The 17696-nt window shown below is 45.8% G+C and overlaps 1 protein-coding gene across 1 annotated transcript in view; it reads right to left on the bottom strand.

Annotated features, from left to right (window-relative positions):
- ATXN10 (ataxin 10) overlaps window positions 1-17696 on the bottom strand; it is a 132975-nt gene that overhangs the window by 13446 nt on the left and 101833 nt on the right. Inside the window, exon 10 of the mRNA XM_066590212.1 lies at window positions 13125-13188. Coding sequence (XP_066446309.1) covers window positions 13125-13188 — 64 coding nt within the window. The remainder of the gene's footprint in view (window positions 1-13124; window positions 13189-17696) is intronic.

Here is a 17696-nt window from a genome sequence, read left to right as displayed (position 1 = left end):
GTGTGTGCATGTATGGCATGTGATTGCCGAGGCCAGTGATTGGCTGCAGCAATCACATGAATGATGAACAGCACACGATCGCTGTTTCCGTGATCAGAGTGGCGGTGGACGGAGGGTCATTTATTAGGCAAGAATTGAATCGCTTCCTTTTATACGGTTGTCTTGCAGTTAATTTAAAAAAAACTTGGAGAATCCCTTTAAAAGGGACGGCTCTGTCCTTTGTGGTGAGCAGGACATGTGACTGCTGCAGCCAATCACTGGCTACAGAAGGCTTTCATCTAGTTCCTGCTCCTCCCTTCAGCGCATCAGATCTTTTCCTTTGGCGCTTCAGCAGTGCCGCCTGTCTGGTTGGTGCCGGCTGTGGGCGGAGGGCCGATGCACAACCATTGGAAGAACCATTCTTTTTCTATATTTTACCCAACCTATGTGGGGCTCAGGGTGTAGTTTTCATTTAATGTACCGCATTCACGCTGATCATGGCTGTTACAGGCGGGTGTCAGCTGTCAAAGACATCAGTGTTGTATGGAGCTGGATCAATTCCTGATCCCACATAAAGACCCTGTACACCCAAAACGAAAATATAGGTCTTGTATCATCAAGGGGTTAAAGAGATGTTCTGGGTTACAGGGCTAAAAGGGGTATTCTTCTTATAAAGTGATGGCATATAGCTAGGGTACTTTATGACCGGTGGGGATTCAACCCCTGGAACCAATCCCGAGGATGAAGATACCACAGTGCCAATGGCCTACATGGAAGACCGAGGCCCCCCTGAAATCTTGCACCCAGACAGAAGGGTTTGTTTTACCCTCCGCTGCCTCACCAGGACTCTGAACATATTTCTTAACCTTCTTGGTGAAAAGGGTGATGGAACCAGCATCCCTCTCTCCATGTGACCCATAGCAGTCGCACGCTCTGCCTCGGTGGTACGCACTCCCTTACACGGCGCCACTTTAGTGTCGCTTCCCTTTTTAGATTTTCTCTGCGTTGCGACGCTTCCAGCAATCAATTCCCTGCCAAGTAGGGGGGGGGGGGGGGGCGGGCAGCGCTAAATCAGGGCTAAAGATGAGGGGCGTTTATTAAAGATTTCCCCTGACCCACTTCTATTTATCGCGGGATGCTGAAACTGCACAGGTGTAATCATAGAAGTCTCTCTAGGCTATGTGCCAATTTGCAACTCTGAGCGGTTAACGGTCTTTCTTTTACAGGTGCTGAAGTGGCGCGAGGTCTGATAACGGACCCAGTGGAATACAGAGCAGTCATCAAGTTCCTTTACTGGAAAGGCCCCAAGGGAGACATTCGATGAGATGAAGGAGGCTTGTGGGGAGGATTCCCCATCATATGATGTGTCAAGAACTGGCATCATCAATTCAAATGTGGTCTGACTTTAGTGGAAACGGTCCAATTCCAGGGCGACCCCACTCCGCTATCGATGAACACACCACCCAGCAAGTGGAGGCCGCCATTTTGGAAAATCACCGCATAACCATTCACGATCTAGCCCAAAATGTCAAAATTAGTGTGGGGTCCATGAAAAGATCATCCAAGACCATCTTCATATGCCTAAGGCATCCGCTCGCTGGGTTCCCCGGCTGCTCACACCTTTCCAGAAGCAAAAACGAGTGAAATGCTCCCAGGCTCTTCTGACGATGTGCCATGGAAATCAAGAGGACTGTTTCAACAGACTGATCCCACTGGATGATAGCCGGTCCATCACTATGATCCGGAGACTCAAGTCCAGTCGATGCAATGGAAGCATCCGGACTCACCGCCTCCAAAGAAGGCACGAGCCCAACCCTCAGAAGGCAAGGTCATGGTCAGTCCTTTGGGAGCGGCACGGAGTAGTCTTGATGGATTTCCTAGCACAGTGTCCCACAATTACTAGGGCATACTATGCTTCACTACTGCGGAAATTGCGGGAGGCCATTAAAACCAAGAGACGTGGCATGCTCACCAAAGGTGTCCGCCTTCTGAAAGACAATCCCCCAGTTCACAACTGCACTTTTTAACAACTTTGGTGCAAAAGTTTGAGGATGCATGGTGGAGGTTACCTGCACGGGTTCTCACTACCTATTAATGGTATTCCCATCTTGGCTTTTTATAGCCGAGATGAAAACGGCTGCTATGACTACTGGCCACCCAGTTGGAGACCATAAAGAGAGACGGGCGCTTAGCACATTGCAGTTTCCGTAGCCCTCACTGAAGTGAATGGGTACAAGGAAACAGCACAGCACGCTACAGTGTTTTTGCAATTCTCTGAGTGTAGGAAACAGCATAATGTGCGGTGATACGTTGTTTCCGTAGCGGTCACTCACTTCAATGAGAGCTACAAGAACAGCACTGCGCAAAGTGCTTGGCTCTCTCAGACAGGTGCTTTGAACGGAGCTTCAGGATTCCCTATCTTGGCCATAAAAAAAGCCGAGGTGGGAATACCCCTTTAAATTAAGGCGTGGAACCAACCTGCTCTGGGCCCCTCTCTCCAGGAGCCCCATAGAAGCTGCATGTTTTGCCACCATGGTACATATCCTCTTGAGATGAGCTCTCCTCCAGATTCCCAAAGACATTCATTCTGATGTGAAGTCAATTAGAAAGTACCGTATTTCTTTGCTTGGCTGGATGATGACATCACTGGTCAGCAGTAGCCTTAAATACTCCCTCCTGCTGTAGGGGCCAAGAAGAGCAGCCCATCTTCAGGCACAAACAAAATGTTCAGGTTTTCTGCCTAGTTACATCTTAACAAAAATAACAAGTTGAGAAAACCACAGAGTTTTGTTCCTTTGCATTTCAAAAAGTTTTGCAACCCCAAAGAGCAGATTTAGGGATTGCCCGCTCATTTATCATGACACAGAATCAGAACATCCGGCTCGTTCGTAGTCCCACTAGGCTTTTGTCTTATAATAAAGGCAATTTGTGGATGAAAATGATGTTTAATGAATAGCTAACCATTACTGTAAGCTGTGGACTTCCAGCCCAGTTTGTGGTTCTGTTTGAAAGTCAATTGGTGGCCTCATAAAGACTCAAGTGAAGGGTCGCCCACATCACACGCATACCGAGCATAATTGGCACGGCTACATTTTGTTTTAGATCTACCAGGCCAAAACTGAGACTGTGATTTAACAATGCTTTGTACGGTATCTGAGGAGGCTTCGAAATGCATTCTTCCTTTGACCACTGAATAAACAGGTGCTCCGAAGCCATTTTTAAAAAAAACTGAAAACAGGGGCTCCTTTAAGAATTACATGAGTAATGATCTGAGAAGTGCTGTAGCAAAACTAGGAAGCAGAATATCATTGATGCCACCTCCGTCAGAGAAGACCATCAAAACGGATGTTCCGGTCCTGTATACGAGCGATCTCCAACATGTGGCTCTCGAGCTGTAGCGAGGCTACAACTCCCACCATGTACTTTGCAATAGCTGGCGCACAACAGGTAGCAGACCTTTGCTGCTGACCATCATCTTTGAGAGGAGCACTCCTCTAGAAGAACAGCGGTTACTGCAATTTTTGGTCGCCATCTCAAATACATAAGTGACAACACTTGTATTACATGGTTGGTGCCAAAAGTAAAATTGTAAAAACACCATCCAGTGAAGGTGCCAAGAAAAATTTTAACCCACGCAATATTCCTAGAGGTGGAACAGATCACCAGTCACTATAAAGGCCCGCTATTGCACATTAACCTTGTCCCTCTTCCAATTTTATCACCGCAGAGACTGCTTACTTATAACAGTGCAGAGGCTGCTGTAATTATAGGACTTTATTAACGAGCATGTTTCCTCTATGGACACACAGGCAGCTTGGAATTCCAAGTTTGGAGTTACAAGAGCTGGAGAACTACAGGCTGCAGAACTTTGCTACTAGCCCTCATCTTGGAGAGGAACACTCATGTAGAAGACTATTTTTCACTGCAATTTTCAGTGATCATCTCCAATATATAGGTGTCAAAACTTGTATTTAAGATTTCTCAAAGGCAAGTTGAATTGCAGCCACAAGTCCAGGTCTTCTGTTTTAGAAGGGCCAGGCTATGGATATATGGATCTGCCAGTACACTATCTAGCGAAGGTACCAAGAAAATTTTTGACACATGCACTTTTCCTCTAGATGGGACAGTCACTATTTATACAAGTCCGACAGCTCACTTTAACCTTGCCACTGCAAATACCGCTTGCTTGACACAGTGCAGAGGCTGCTGTAATTATAGGATTTCAATAAAGGGGTTGTTCCACTTTTGCCTGTTTTGATGCAGGGAGCAGAGAACTTGGTACAGCCCGCAGTACCAACATGGGCCATTGCACAATGTACGGAGCTGTCTGCTTCTAGCGGCAAAACAGAAGTAGGTTAACTCCTAAGCCTGCCTGTCCACGCACGTTGCGATATCCCACGGCTGATCGCCGCTGCCCGAGAGCAGGAGCCGGCTCACAGATAGGCTCACCGCGGAGAATCATGGCAATTCGCAGCATGCGAGGGGCTGCACTTTACATAGCAACGCTATGGAAAGCGTGGAATGCGTTCCCTGCGGCCGGATTATCGCCGCGGGGAACGCAATGCAAAAACGCCCGTGGACAGGCAGCCTCAAACTTCCTTGTTGCTGAGGATAGATAAATAAATAGGTAGAATTAATTAGAAGACCGTTGTGTGTTTGTAACGTCCTGTGATTACAGCAGAATCAGCAGTGCTGAAGTGGGACAACCCTTTTAACTAGCAATGTCCCTATAAGGACCCACAGACAGCTTGTAATTCACAGTTTGGGCAGGACATTCAAGATATTTCATCTCTCAGATATAAAAGTAGTTGAAGACTCCGCCACACTGTGCCACATTGGAATGAGTCGTCTGCTGCCAAAAAGTAAATGAAGCTAATAAACCACACGGAGCATTCATTTAGTTCTAGATTAGAACTTGAATTTACATATTGAAATGCAACATGCTAAGACGGTTTTGATGGATCACTTGAGATAAGACTTAAAGGGTTGTCCAGGGAGGTGACCTGTAGTGTTGGAACCTCCGCTTCCAGACTGATTTTGACACCAGGTCACATGGTACGGACTCTCTCTGCCCGTCATGTCCTTGCATAGGACTTAACAAATAAGCTAGCTTCCTTCTCTGTCACGGCCGATACAGTCAGAAAAGGGGGCTGGCTTTATTAAAATGAACAGAACAACCCCGATCAATTTTAGGATAAGTGGTGGCCCCGACAGTCAGAACACATCAGCTAGAGATATGCAAATCACTTTCTCTGAGGGGAACAGCCCTTTAGATTAGCAGCATAAACCACAAAAACAACAAAGCAATCCCAGAAAGCTGCTCTACAGCAGTGTACAGACGTGTGGGGCGAGGCTCTCGAATGCTTGCGCCATGAAGGGGTTAATGAGAAGTCCTGCAGATGTTATCTTATTCCCCCGTTGGACAATGTATCCTATTTTTTTTTTTACGGTGTGGTGACCGAAATGATATAAGTTAGACCTCCGTAAAGCTCTGATGTGGTGATGGGTATTGCTGTAGTGCATGCATATGTGGTGGCCAGACCACCTACCAGGAATGCCAGAATAACCTCTGCGTGGGCATCGCACATTGGAGATATCTATATGTTGAATCACACGTAACGGCTCATCAGCACATACAGGCGCCCGAGGGTCTTCATAAGAAACTAAGACGCATTATCCAAACAGTTAGAAGGTTAAAACATCATCCAATGCCAACCACAAAGTCCTTAACGACTCTCCAATCCCATCCAATGCCTGAAACACCTGCAGACTGGAAGGGGGAACCTATAGAGGAAAACCGGGTAACCTGATCTGCATATCCTGTACGTAGCATCCTGTCCAAGGAGAATAACCCATATCCACTCTATACTATAATGCTGAACGGGTACGAAGTTGGAAAAAGCCAAGACGGTTGAATCCCATAGTATGATTTTTGGGGTTATGGCAGGAGGCTTGTGCGACCCCAAGAGAATAATCCTTGCTGTGACCCTACGCTAGTCGCTATGTCATTTGTATACTCACTTATAGATGCACCAGTGGGCCTGCATGATACTGTATACATCGCTTATGTCATAGGCAGTTCAACACTTTCAGGTAAACGGGAAGTTCATTCTCAAGAGTGGCTGGTATACGGAATACTTGAACTAGCTTAAAGCGGTTGTCCCAATTCTAGCGGTTTTGCTGCAGGAAGCAGACAGCTCTGTATATTGCGCAGTGTACAGAGTTATTACTGCAGTCTGAGTCTCATTCACTTACAATAGGTACCAAAACTATTTGGATATATGCACTGTTCCTAGAGGTGGAGCAGATAACCACTATTTACACAAGCCCATCAGCGCACATTAACCTTGCTGCTCCTCCCCTCCTATCACAGCAGATACTGCTTGCTTGAGACAGCGCAGAGGCTGCTGTGATTACAGGACGTAACTGGGTTGCCCCACTTCTAGGTGTTTTACTGCAGGAAGAGGACAGCTCCGTACATTGCGCCGTGACCCACTTTAATAGGACTCCGTATACAGTACCAACCCAGGCCACTGCACAAAATAGCTGGATGTGGGACAACGCCTTTAAAGAGTACTTGTCATATTGTCTCACAGGTCTGTTTTGATGAATACTTTTATTCCCCATGAAATGAGGAACATTATTTCTTAGAACGGTTATTCCTCCTGGAAATATATACATAAATTGACAATTTGGGGGTTATCAATCCCACTGTCAAAGAGGTGCGTCCCTACATAGTCCGCAATGATTTACTAATACATTTCCAGGAGGAATAACCGAGGAACAGTTCTAAGAAAAAGTAGATTGAGAATTGTTATATCATGAAGAATGCAGTGTTAAAAAAGACATGTCGGAAGTGCTCATAAAAGGGGAGCAGTCCGCTCTGGCACGTCTGTTTCAGTAAGTTTGCATTCCCCATTAATTAACAATTCTGGAGATTCTCTTCTGTGAACTCAGTGTTATACTGTTCCTCTGCTATTCCTCTTGGAAATGTATTAATAAACAGATAACTGGATGTTACAATTCTAATTATCAAAGAACATATCCCGCCAGACGGTAATCTTGTCCACCAACTCTTATAAGTGTAATGGTCCATGTACGGGGAGCGCCCCTCACAAGGCTCGCTGGGCTGAAAATCGGGCTCCTTAGAAGGGACCATTGCACCATTATAGCCGGCATTAGCAATTCTTCCCATACGCCCATCGTTGGCCCACGTAAAAAACAAAAACAAGTGAACGACGATCAGTAAGTCTGCTGATATAAACTCGGAGTTACTCTGTTCATTGACAAGAGGAATGGCAAAACTGCACTGCTAACACAGCCCTCCATTTCTAGGGCAAAATTCTGTCCAGAAAGCGGTGGGGGTCTTCTATTACCTGGTTCTGGGGGTCTTCTATTACCTGGTTCTGGGGGTCTTCTATTACCTGGTTCTGGGGGTCTTCTATTACCTGGTTCGCCCCTTCATTCCTGTACAACGGGCAATCTGCCGGGGTCCCTCCTCGGTGATCCAATAATGGCAATGCCGCTTCATAGACAACCAGGCCCACACTGCGCATCGGTAGTCCAAGACACTACATGCTGCTCACGTGAGCCAATGAGAAAGCAACATGCAGCGGCGGATTGCCACTGTCCAAGAAGCAATGCAGCCATCTTGGATCTCAAGAGTGGGCTTCCGGAAGCAGATTGGCAACAGCACATGGACAAAAAGGAGGGCACCAGGTAAAATAACACCCTCTTATACCCCTTCCAGTTCTACATCACTTTAAGGGCAGGTCCAGATGGGGCAGATTTGCCGCTGATTTCTTGTGCGGACCCTCCCATTTACAGCAGCAGCAAAGTGGATGAGATTTTGAAAATCTCAAGCTCAAAGTAATCCGCACAAAACCCATGCAGGGCGAAATTCAATTCCGCAGAATGTCAACCTTATAGCCGTGTCCACTGCGGAATTTACCCGCAAAGAAATACGTGATAAATCCGCTTCAAATTTTGCACTTAAAGGGGTTGTCCCGCGCCGAAACGGGGTTTTTTTTTCAACCCCCCCCCCCCCCCCCCCGTTCGGCGCGAGACAACCCCGATGCAGGGACTTAAAAAAAAAACCGCTCAGTGCTTACCTGAATCCCTGCGCTCCGGTGACTTCTTACTTACCGGTTGAAGATGGCCGCCGGGATCTTCTCACTCGGTGGACCGCAGCTCTTCTGTGCGGTCCATTGCCGATTCCAGCCTCCTGATTGGCTGGAATCGGCACGTGACGGGGCGGAGCTACACGGAGGCGGCATCCTGCACGAGCGGCCCCATTGAGAAGACAAGAAGACCCGGACTGCGCAAGCGCGGCTAATTTGGTCATTAGACGGCGAAAATTAGTCGGCTCCATGGAGACGAGGACGCCAGCAACGGAGCAGGTAAGTGAAAAACTTCTTATAACTTCTGTATGGCTCATAATTAATGCACAATGTACATTACAAAGTGCATTAATATGGCCATACAGAAGTGTATAACCCCACTTGCTGCCGCGGGACAACCCCTTTAATAGACAAAGTTCTGGTGCTGCTGGGGGACACGACAGGAAGCCAATGATGTATCCCTTATACTAATCCGCTACCGCCATCCAGCAGGATTCCCCTTTGAAGTTGTTGCAGCATGACTTCTCAGAGCCCCGTGTGCGCACTCTCCCGTAGACTTCTGTAGGGCAGCCCACACAGCACAATCTGAAGAGATGGGCCTCTGCCTTATTACCTATACCTTGTCTAAACTGTTTAATAGCAGCTATGCTATACCCCGTAATGTACAGCAGCCACTACTGTGAGTCACAATACCCTTTTATCGCATGACAAAATATCCACCTTCTAAGGGGTTGTGATTTCTTTGATTCTGTGATATAGGAGATGATATGACTTCTGTAAAGAACAGTTAAAGGGGTTGTCCCGCGAAACCAAGTGGGGTTATACACTTCTGTATGGCCATATTAATGCACTTTGTAATGTACATCGTGCATTAATTATGAGCCATACAGAAGTTATTCACTTACCTGCTCCGTTGCTAGCGTCCCCGTCTCCATGGTGCCGTCTAATTTCAGCGTCTAATCGCCCGATTAGACGCGCTTGCGCAGTCCGGTCTTCTCCCTTCTGAATGGGGCCGCTCGTGCTGGAGAGCTGCTCCTTGTAGCTCCGCCCCGTCACGTGTGCCGATTCCAGCCAATCAGGAGGCTGGAATCGGCAATGGAACGCACAGAGCCCACGGTGCACCATGGGAGAAGACCTGCGGTCCACCGTGGGTGAAGATCCCGGCGGCCATCTTCGCAAGGTAAGTAAGAAGTCACCGGAGCGCGGGGATTCGGGTAAGTACTATCCGGTTTTTTTTTTAAACCCCTGCATCGGGTTTGTCTCGCGCCGAACGGGGGGGGGGCTATTGAAAAAAAAAAAAAAAAACAGTTTTGGCGCGGGACAACCCCTTTAAAACAAAACAACAACAACAACAACAAGAACAACAACAAGAACAAGAAGAAGAAGAAGAACAACAACAACGTTGTCGCAATGGAATTCCAAAAGTGTAACATACAAAAAAAATGTAACATTCAAAAAAAAAAGACACACACAAAAAAAGGAATAAAACAGATCTTCGCCGTCTTAGCATGGCTTTTCCATCCTCAATCCAAGACTTTTCTGCTTTGGTCGGCGATCTCAACGCCAAAAAAGTAACTGGATTAGAAAAAAAAATAAATAAAAGAAAATCAATCCAGCGGGTCCTCATATTGTCTTTCCTGGCATGGCACGAGGACAAAATGCCATTGTTGTAGACCAGAGCAACTGGATTTGGGTTTGCTTTAGCCATAGGTTTTCCTAAACCATAATTATACGGGCCGCTGCCAGAGAGGCAGAAGTATTCAGAAGCTACCTCACCGAGGATTGTCGGGACATTCACAGACATTAAATGAAGAACAGAAACTGCAGCAGAACCCAAGTCTGTATCTCCCATATATCTGTGCACGCCTGGTATGTAAACAGCAGCGCTCGATGACCGCGGGGAATAAACAGCCAATGCGCACGCCAGTCCACGCGCTCCGTAAATAGGGGGGAGGCTGTACACAAGTGCTTCTAGGCGTGCGTAAAATATGGCCGCTTTCATATACAAACTTCACTACTCTTATAATCTCATAACATTTAAAAGGTGTTTTCCAGGAGTAATATATTGATAAACGATCCTCAAGATTGGTGGGGTTCACCACTCAGGACCCCTGCTGATCAACCACGCAGGACCCCCACTGATCAACTGTTTGACATGGCCATGACACTCAGGTGAGCACTGCAGCCCCATCAGTGCATTCCAGGCACAGTGCAGCAAATTGTACAGCAGATCTGTCTTTTATACGGTGTTTTCCCCCTAAATAAGCCCTACCCTGATTTTTGGGACATTTTGGGAAAGGTTGAAATATCAGCTCTACCCCAAAAATAAGCCCTAGCTAGACTACATAAAAATATGAATACATAAGCTAGCAGACGCAGTCCGGGTCCTTCCCACTGCTCTCTAGAGCTCAGCAGCGCGTCCTGCACTCCTCGGGCCCGCCGACAAAAGATCACTTCCTGGTTGTGGGGTTCATAAATCCAGTGATGGCTCTGAGAGCGCTTCTCTCAGCCAATCAATGCAGTGCTGTCTGAACCAATCACAGCCGTCGTTGTTCAGTGAGCGCTGCATTGATTGGCTGAGAGCAGCGCTCGCTGAACCAATCAATCAGAGCTACCACTTCCTGGAGGCAGAATTTCTGAATCGTGTGTCCAGGAAGTGATACTCTGTGGGTGGCCGAGGAGTGCAGGACGCGTGGGGGAGTTACGGAATTTTGGAGACCAGAGGGAGGGACCCGGACCGCAGTTGCTAGGTAAGTAAAAAAAAGACATTCCCCAAAAATAAGACCTAGTGCCTCTTTTGGGTCAAAAATTAATATAAGACAGTCTTATTTTCTGGGGAAACATGGGGGTAGCTCAATCTCATTGACTTGAATGAGTTGCTCTTAGGGCATGTGGTTGATGAACGTAACATCACATGCCTGAGATGAGGCTACAGTGCTAACCCTGGCCCCATGGTCTCTGCAAACAGCTGATGGTTGGGAGCTGAGCAGCAGAACCTACCGATCTGATCTCTCCCTCCCATCCAGAGGAAAGGCCATCAATATCGCAGTCACAGGAAATCCCTTTCAAAAGGCATACTCCAGGTAAAACCAAGAGGAGCTTACATAGCGGGCACATGAATGTAAACGTACATCCTGTGGCTGTCACTGGGTCAGAAGGGTTAGACAGCCATGCCTTCCACTGCAACAGCGAGGATCGGTGAAAGCACTGATCCCTGTTATTAACAGCTTACATGATTTGATCAATGTAGATCGCGACATACAAAGGGTCCACAGAGGGAGTACACTCCCCGTCTGACTCCATCCGCCCTCTGCCATGTAATCGCAGAGGGCCGATGGATTGCCATGGCAACCGTATGCCAGACCACGGCATCTGGTTATGGCATGGCCGACCTGTGATCTGTACTGCAATGCATTATTGCTTACAATAGTGAAGTACTGCAATGTATCATCATAGTGATCATAGCTTTTCTGGTTCAACTTCCCTGCAGGGACATAAAAAATAAAAAGAGAAAAAAAAAAAACTTACAAAAAAAATAAAAAATTTGAAACAAAAACACATTTGGATTAATCACATCCATAAGGACCTGTACAATAAATTGAACGCACTACGAGTATTTCACCAGCATAGCAAAAGGTGTGGAGAAAAAAAAAACAAATGAAAAAATGCTTATTTCGTTCATTTTGCCTCCCCTCAAAAAATAAAAGTTATCATAAAAGCCGTATAAACCACAATATGGTACTAATAAATACTATGGCTCATGATGCAAAAAACAAGCCCCCACAGAGCTTCATTGCTGGACTTTGAATGCAGTGATACAAAAGGAAAAAAATAATTTACAAAAGGTGAGTCGAAAACCTAAAAAAACTATATATGAATATAATTTTGTACTATCATAATCATACCGACCCACAGAAAAAAACCTCATCATGTTATTTATGATTAATGCAGCTAAAAAAAAAAAAGTTCTACAAAATAATGGCAGAAATGAGGTCTTTTTTCCCTGCCATTTTCTGTTTTTTACTACTGCAACAGTGGTATGGCTGCTGCGCTTCAAGCTTACATCCCAAGTACTGTACATAACACTATTCACAGTCCCCACCAAATGGGTCCCCTCTGATCCCCTATCATTAATGTCCTGGGATGAGTACAGTGCAGGACCTGCCGGTCATGTATCCTGCCTCCACCAGAACAATTCACCTATCAGACAATACATTTCCTTCCTTCCCAAACCTTGTAGTCCCAGGAATTACAGGTGACAGTCTGTGAATGAAGAGTGCCTGCTTGGGTTAACAGCTTCCATGGGGATAGAAACTGATAGACAATCAAGCTGACCCTCCCACGGGTTGAGAAAAGCAGCTCCAGCCTTAAAGCACACTAAAAAGTCTCATAAAAGTGTTTAAAGGGTAATTAAATGCCCAATTTATACAGTATTTGAATTCTGAGTGCACTACACAATTCTAAAATTGATATTAAGTTCAGTGTATAATAAACTTTAACATAAGTGACTGAAGTCTGATCAGTGGGGTTCTCACCGCTTCTGGGATGGGGGTTCCATGTTCCCCTTTTCTATTCACTGTGGGGTTGCTGCACACACCCGCGGTGACATGAAGTTTGGAGCAATGGCCGCATACATGTGCAGCACCACTCTATTTATCTCAATGGGGCTGATGATAATAGTCAGGTACAAACGCTCGGCTATCTCCAGCAGTCCCGCTGAAAATGAATGGAGCAGCAGTGCACTAGTGTGATGGCCACTCCATTTAATCTTCTCCTAACTCCAAGGGGTACAGCGAGCCTGCAGTGAGGAGGGGGGGGGGGGCACAGAAACCCCTGTTCTCGGGATCGGTGTGAGTTTCAGCTGTGAGACCCCCACCAACCCCACTTTTATCGCCTATGCTATGGCTAGGCGGTATGCTATGGTGGTAGAAGCCAGCTGCCGTACAACCGCTTCAGCATCAGCGCTGGAAAGCATTATACCCTCGATGCGTAATTTTAGACTTTTTTGTAACTGTAAAAGGATACAGGGATTGTTGTCATCAATACTGCAGTTATCCAGGATGAGGGGGATCCCGTCCAGCTGGTAAATCTGAGAGAAAAGAGGGAAACATATTAAAAAAGTGAAAGGCCTGTTGTACCCAGAGGTTAAACTACATATTTTCCAGAAGAGTGCAGATTCTACTTGCAGCATATGGGAGTATTTTCAGCTAAGCAGGAGAACAATGTAGGCAATTAGCAGCAGTTCAAATTAACAATACTTCTACAATATGACAGGATCCAATAAATTGCCGAAAAAAATCTCACATGTTAAGCTGGAAACCTGGGGAAAGTGGTTTAGATCAGCAGTGAAATCCACAGAAGGCATGGACATATTGGAAACGCAAAGAAAAGGGGGGGGGGGGGGGGGGGTGGTACCGTGTTAGCCAGTAGAGCAAAGTGTGATTGCTCTCAGTGAGAGAAACCAAGTAATCTTGTAGATTTCATACCTTTTAATGGCTAACAAAAATACATCATGTTACAGCAAGCTTTCGGGTCTTCTATTGATCCTTATCTAGCCTGATGAAGGATCGATAGAAGACCCGAAAGCTTATCAAGCCTGATGAAGGATCGATAGAAGACCCAAAAGCTTATCAAGCCTGATGAAGGATCGATAGAAGACCCGAAAGCTTATGTAGCCTGATGAAGGATCGATAGAAGACCCAAAAGCTTATGTAGCCTGATGTAGGATCGATAGAAGACCCAAAAGCTTATGTAGCCTGATGTAGGATCGATAGAAGACCCGAAAGCTTATCAAGCCTGATAAAGGATCGATAGAAGACCCGAAAGCTTATCAAGCCTGATGAAGGATCGACAGAAGACCCAAAAGCTTATCAAGCCTGATGAAGGATCGACAGAAGACCCAAAAGCTTATCAAGCCTGATGAAGGATCGATAGAAGACCCGAAAGCTTATCTAGCCTGATGAAGGATCGACAGAAGACCCGAAAGCTTATCAAGCCTGATGAAGGATCGATAGAAGATCCGAAAGCTTATCAAGCCTGATGAAGGATCGATAGAAGACCCGAAAGCTTATCAAGTCTGATGAAGGATCGATAGAAGACCCAAAAGCTTATCTAGCCTGATGAAGGATCGACAGAAGACCCGAAAGCTTATCAAACCTGATGAAGGATCGATAGAAGACCCAAAAGCTTATCTAGCCTGATGAAGGATCGACAGAAGACCCGAAAGCTTATCAAGCCTGATGAAGGATCGATAGAAGATCCGAAAGCTTATCAAGCCTGATGAAGGATCGATAGAAGACCCGAAAGCTTATGTAGCCTGATGAAGGATCGATAGAAGACCCGAAAGCTTATCAACCCTGATGAAGGATCGATAGAAGACCCGAAAGCTTATCTAGCCTGATGAAGGATCGACAGAAGACCTGAAAGCTTATCAACCCTGATGAAGGATCGATAGAAGACCCGAAAGCTTATCAAGCCTGATGAAGGATCGATAGAAGACCCGAAAGCTTATCAAGTCTGATGAAGGATCGATAGAAGACCCGAAAGCTTATCAAGCCTGATGAAGGATCGATAGAAGACCCGAAAGCTTATGTAGCCTGATGAAGGATCGATAGAAGACCCGAAAGCTTATGTAGCCTGATGAAGGATCGATAGAAGACCCGAAAGCTTATGTAGCCTGATGAAGGATCGATAGAAGACCCGAAAGCTTATGTAGCCTGATGAAGGATCGATAGAAGACCCGAAAGCTTATGTAGCCTGATGAAGGATCGATAGAAGACCCCAAAGCTTATCAAGCCTGATGAAGGATCGATAGAAGACCTAAAAGCTTATCTAGCCTGATGAAGGATCGATAGAAGACCCGAAAGCTTATCAAGCCTGATGAAGGATCGATAGAAGACCCAAAAGCTTATCAAGTCTGATGAAGGATCGACAGAAGACCCAAAAGCTTATCTAGCCTGATGAAGGATCGACAGAAGACCCGAAAGCTTATCAAGCCTGATGAAGGATCGATAGAAGACCCGAAAGCTTATCAACCCTGATGAAGGATCGATAGAAGACCCGAAAGCTTATCAACCCTGATGAAGGATCGATAGAAGACCCGAAAGCTTATCAACCCTGATGAAGGATCGATAGAAGACCCGAAAGCTTATCAACCCTGATGAAGGATCGACAGAAGACCCAAAAGCTTATCAAGCCTGATGAAGGATCGATAGAAGACCCGAAAGCTTATCAAGCCTGATGAAGGATCGATAGAAGACCCGAAAGCTTATCAACCCTGATGAAGGATCGATAGAAGACCCGAAAGCTTATCAACCCTGATGAAGGATCGATAGAAGACCCGAAAGCTTATCAACCCTGATGAAGGATCGACAGAAGACCCAAAAGCTTATCAAGCCTGATGAAGGATCGATAGAAGACCCGAAAGCTTATCAAGCCTGATGAAGGATCGATAGAAGACCCGAAAGCTTATCAACCCTGATGAAGGATCGATAGAAGACCCAAAAGCTTATCTAGCCTGATGAAGGATCGATAGAAGACCCAAAAGCTTATCTAGCCTGATGAAGGATCGATAGAAGACCCAAAAGCTTATCTAGCCTGATGAAGGATCGATAGAAGACCCAAAAGCTTATCTAGCCTGATGAAGGATCGATAGAAGACCCGAAAGCTTATCAAGCCTGATGAAGGATCGATAGAAGACCCGAAAGCTTATCAAGCCTGATGAAGGATCAATAGAAGACCCGAAAGCTTATCAAGCCTGATGAAGGATCGATAGAAGACCCAAAAGCTTATCAAGTCTGATGAAGGATCGATAGAAGACCCAAAAGCTTATCTAGCCTGATGAAGGATCGATAGAAGACCCAAAATCTTATCTAGCCTGATGAAGGATCGATAGAAGACCCAAAAGCTTATCTAGCCTGATGAAGGATCGATAGAAGACCCGAAAGCTTATCAAGCCTGATGAAGGATCGATAGAAGACCCGAAAGCTTATCAAGCCTGATGAAAGATCGATATAAGACCCAAAAGCTTATCAAGCCGGATGAAGGATCAATAGAAGACCCCAAAGCTTATCTAGCCCGATGAAGGATCGATAGAAGACCCGAAAGCTTGCTGTAACATCATGTATTTTTTGCCATTAAAAGGTACCCTATCTACAAGACTACTTGGTTTCTCTAATGAAAATGCAGAGGAAACGACAAATGAGATGGTATTATTCCCCCTTGCTTTTAGCTAGTAGATTCGAAAGTGCAGATGGCTTGTGTTGGAGGGATTGTGGACGGAGGGGATCTCTATTACACATATTTTGGTCATGTCCAAAATTAAAATAATTCTGTGGAGAAGTCTTTAGCCTCTTACAGCGCATGTTACGGATCCACATCCCAGGAGGTGCCACATTGGTACTGTTATTGATAGACTCAGACAAGTTCCCACTAGGCAGAAGATATTTAATAAGGCACTCTCTAATGACAGCAAAAACAATTATTGCCAAACATTGGTTTGGTTATAGATGAGTTCACCAAACGGCTCAACATTGCATATTTGAAAAATGGTTAGTATTTCGTAACAATTCTATAGAAAAGTATAGGGAGTTGTAGGGTGTATGGTTACATCTTAAGGCCGCCTGCAGACGACCGGGTCTGATCCGGCTGCGAGAATTCTCGCAGCAGGACCCGACCCGAGCGCCAGCAGAGAGCACCGCGGACTTCCCTGCTCCCGCAGCTCCGGCTCTTTCATGTGCCGGCTGCCGGCGCATGCGCAGAGCGGAGCCGGCGGCCGGTTATTATAGCATGCGTAGGTATTATTCCTACTAGTGGAAAGTAAGAAATGGCAATATATTTAAATAAACAAAATCTGATGACTTGCTACATGTGTGTGCAGTAGTAATGGTCAGAAAACAAGAACCACCGACATAATCTTACCAGCGTATGTTATCAGCAGGAGTCAATCAGAGACCAAACATACGGCCGGTGTCATTGAGAACTGGAAGTGATGATGCGGGCCCAACAAGTCTCAACAGCATCGAGTCTGATGACATGAAGAGACAGAGCAAGGCGACATCCACATAAGAGCTGTTAGTTCTCCAAGAGGTTTGGAACAACCTCCCTGCAGGAGTTCCTTCAAAAAGTGTGTGCAAGTGTAGCTAGAAGAACGGATGCTATTTTGAAGGCAACAAGCCGTCACATCAAATACTGTTGGGACTTACATTTCTCTTTCATTCGGCCACTTAAGTTAACCGACAAAAAAAGAAAACCAAAACTTACGACTTGTATTTTTGGAAGCGTTCTTACTTTGCAGCCCTGCCTAAAACATTTTCACAGTGTGCCGTGTGGCGCTTAAAACTCGCTATTTATACAAGGAAATATCACAATAACTTAACACTTCTCTTCATAGGTTGAGAATTTAGACAATTTAATGCTTCCTTATGCCCATCAATAATAATACCCCTTTTCTGCCCCACAGACAGTAATACTGCCCCCTCAACCGCCATACAGTAATAATGCCCCCTTAACCGCCATACAGTAATACTACCCCCTTAACCGCCATACAGTAATACTACCCCCTCAACCGCCATACAGTAATACTGCCCCCTCAACCGC

Source organism: Eleutherodactylus coqui, chromosome 2 (assembly GCF_035609145.1).
Source record: "Eleutherodactylus coqui strain aEleCoq1 chromosome 2, aEleCoq1.hap1, whole genome shotgun sequence".
NCBI lineage: Eukaryota > Metazoa > Chordata > Amphibia > Anura > Eleutherodactylidae > Eleutherodactylus > Eleutherodactylus coqui.
Note: the sequence above shows the minus strand (reverse complement) of the source record. Positions and strands in the feature narration are given on the sequence as shown.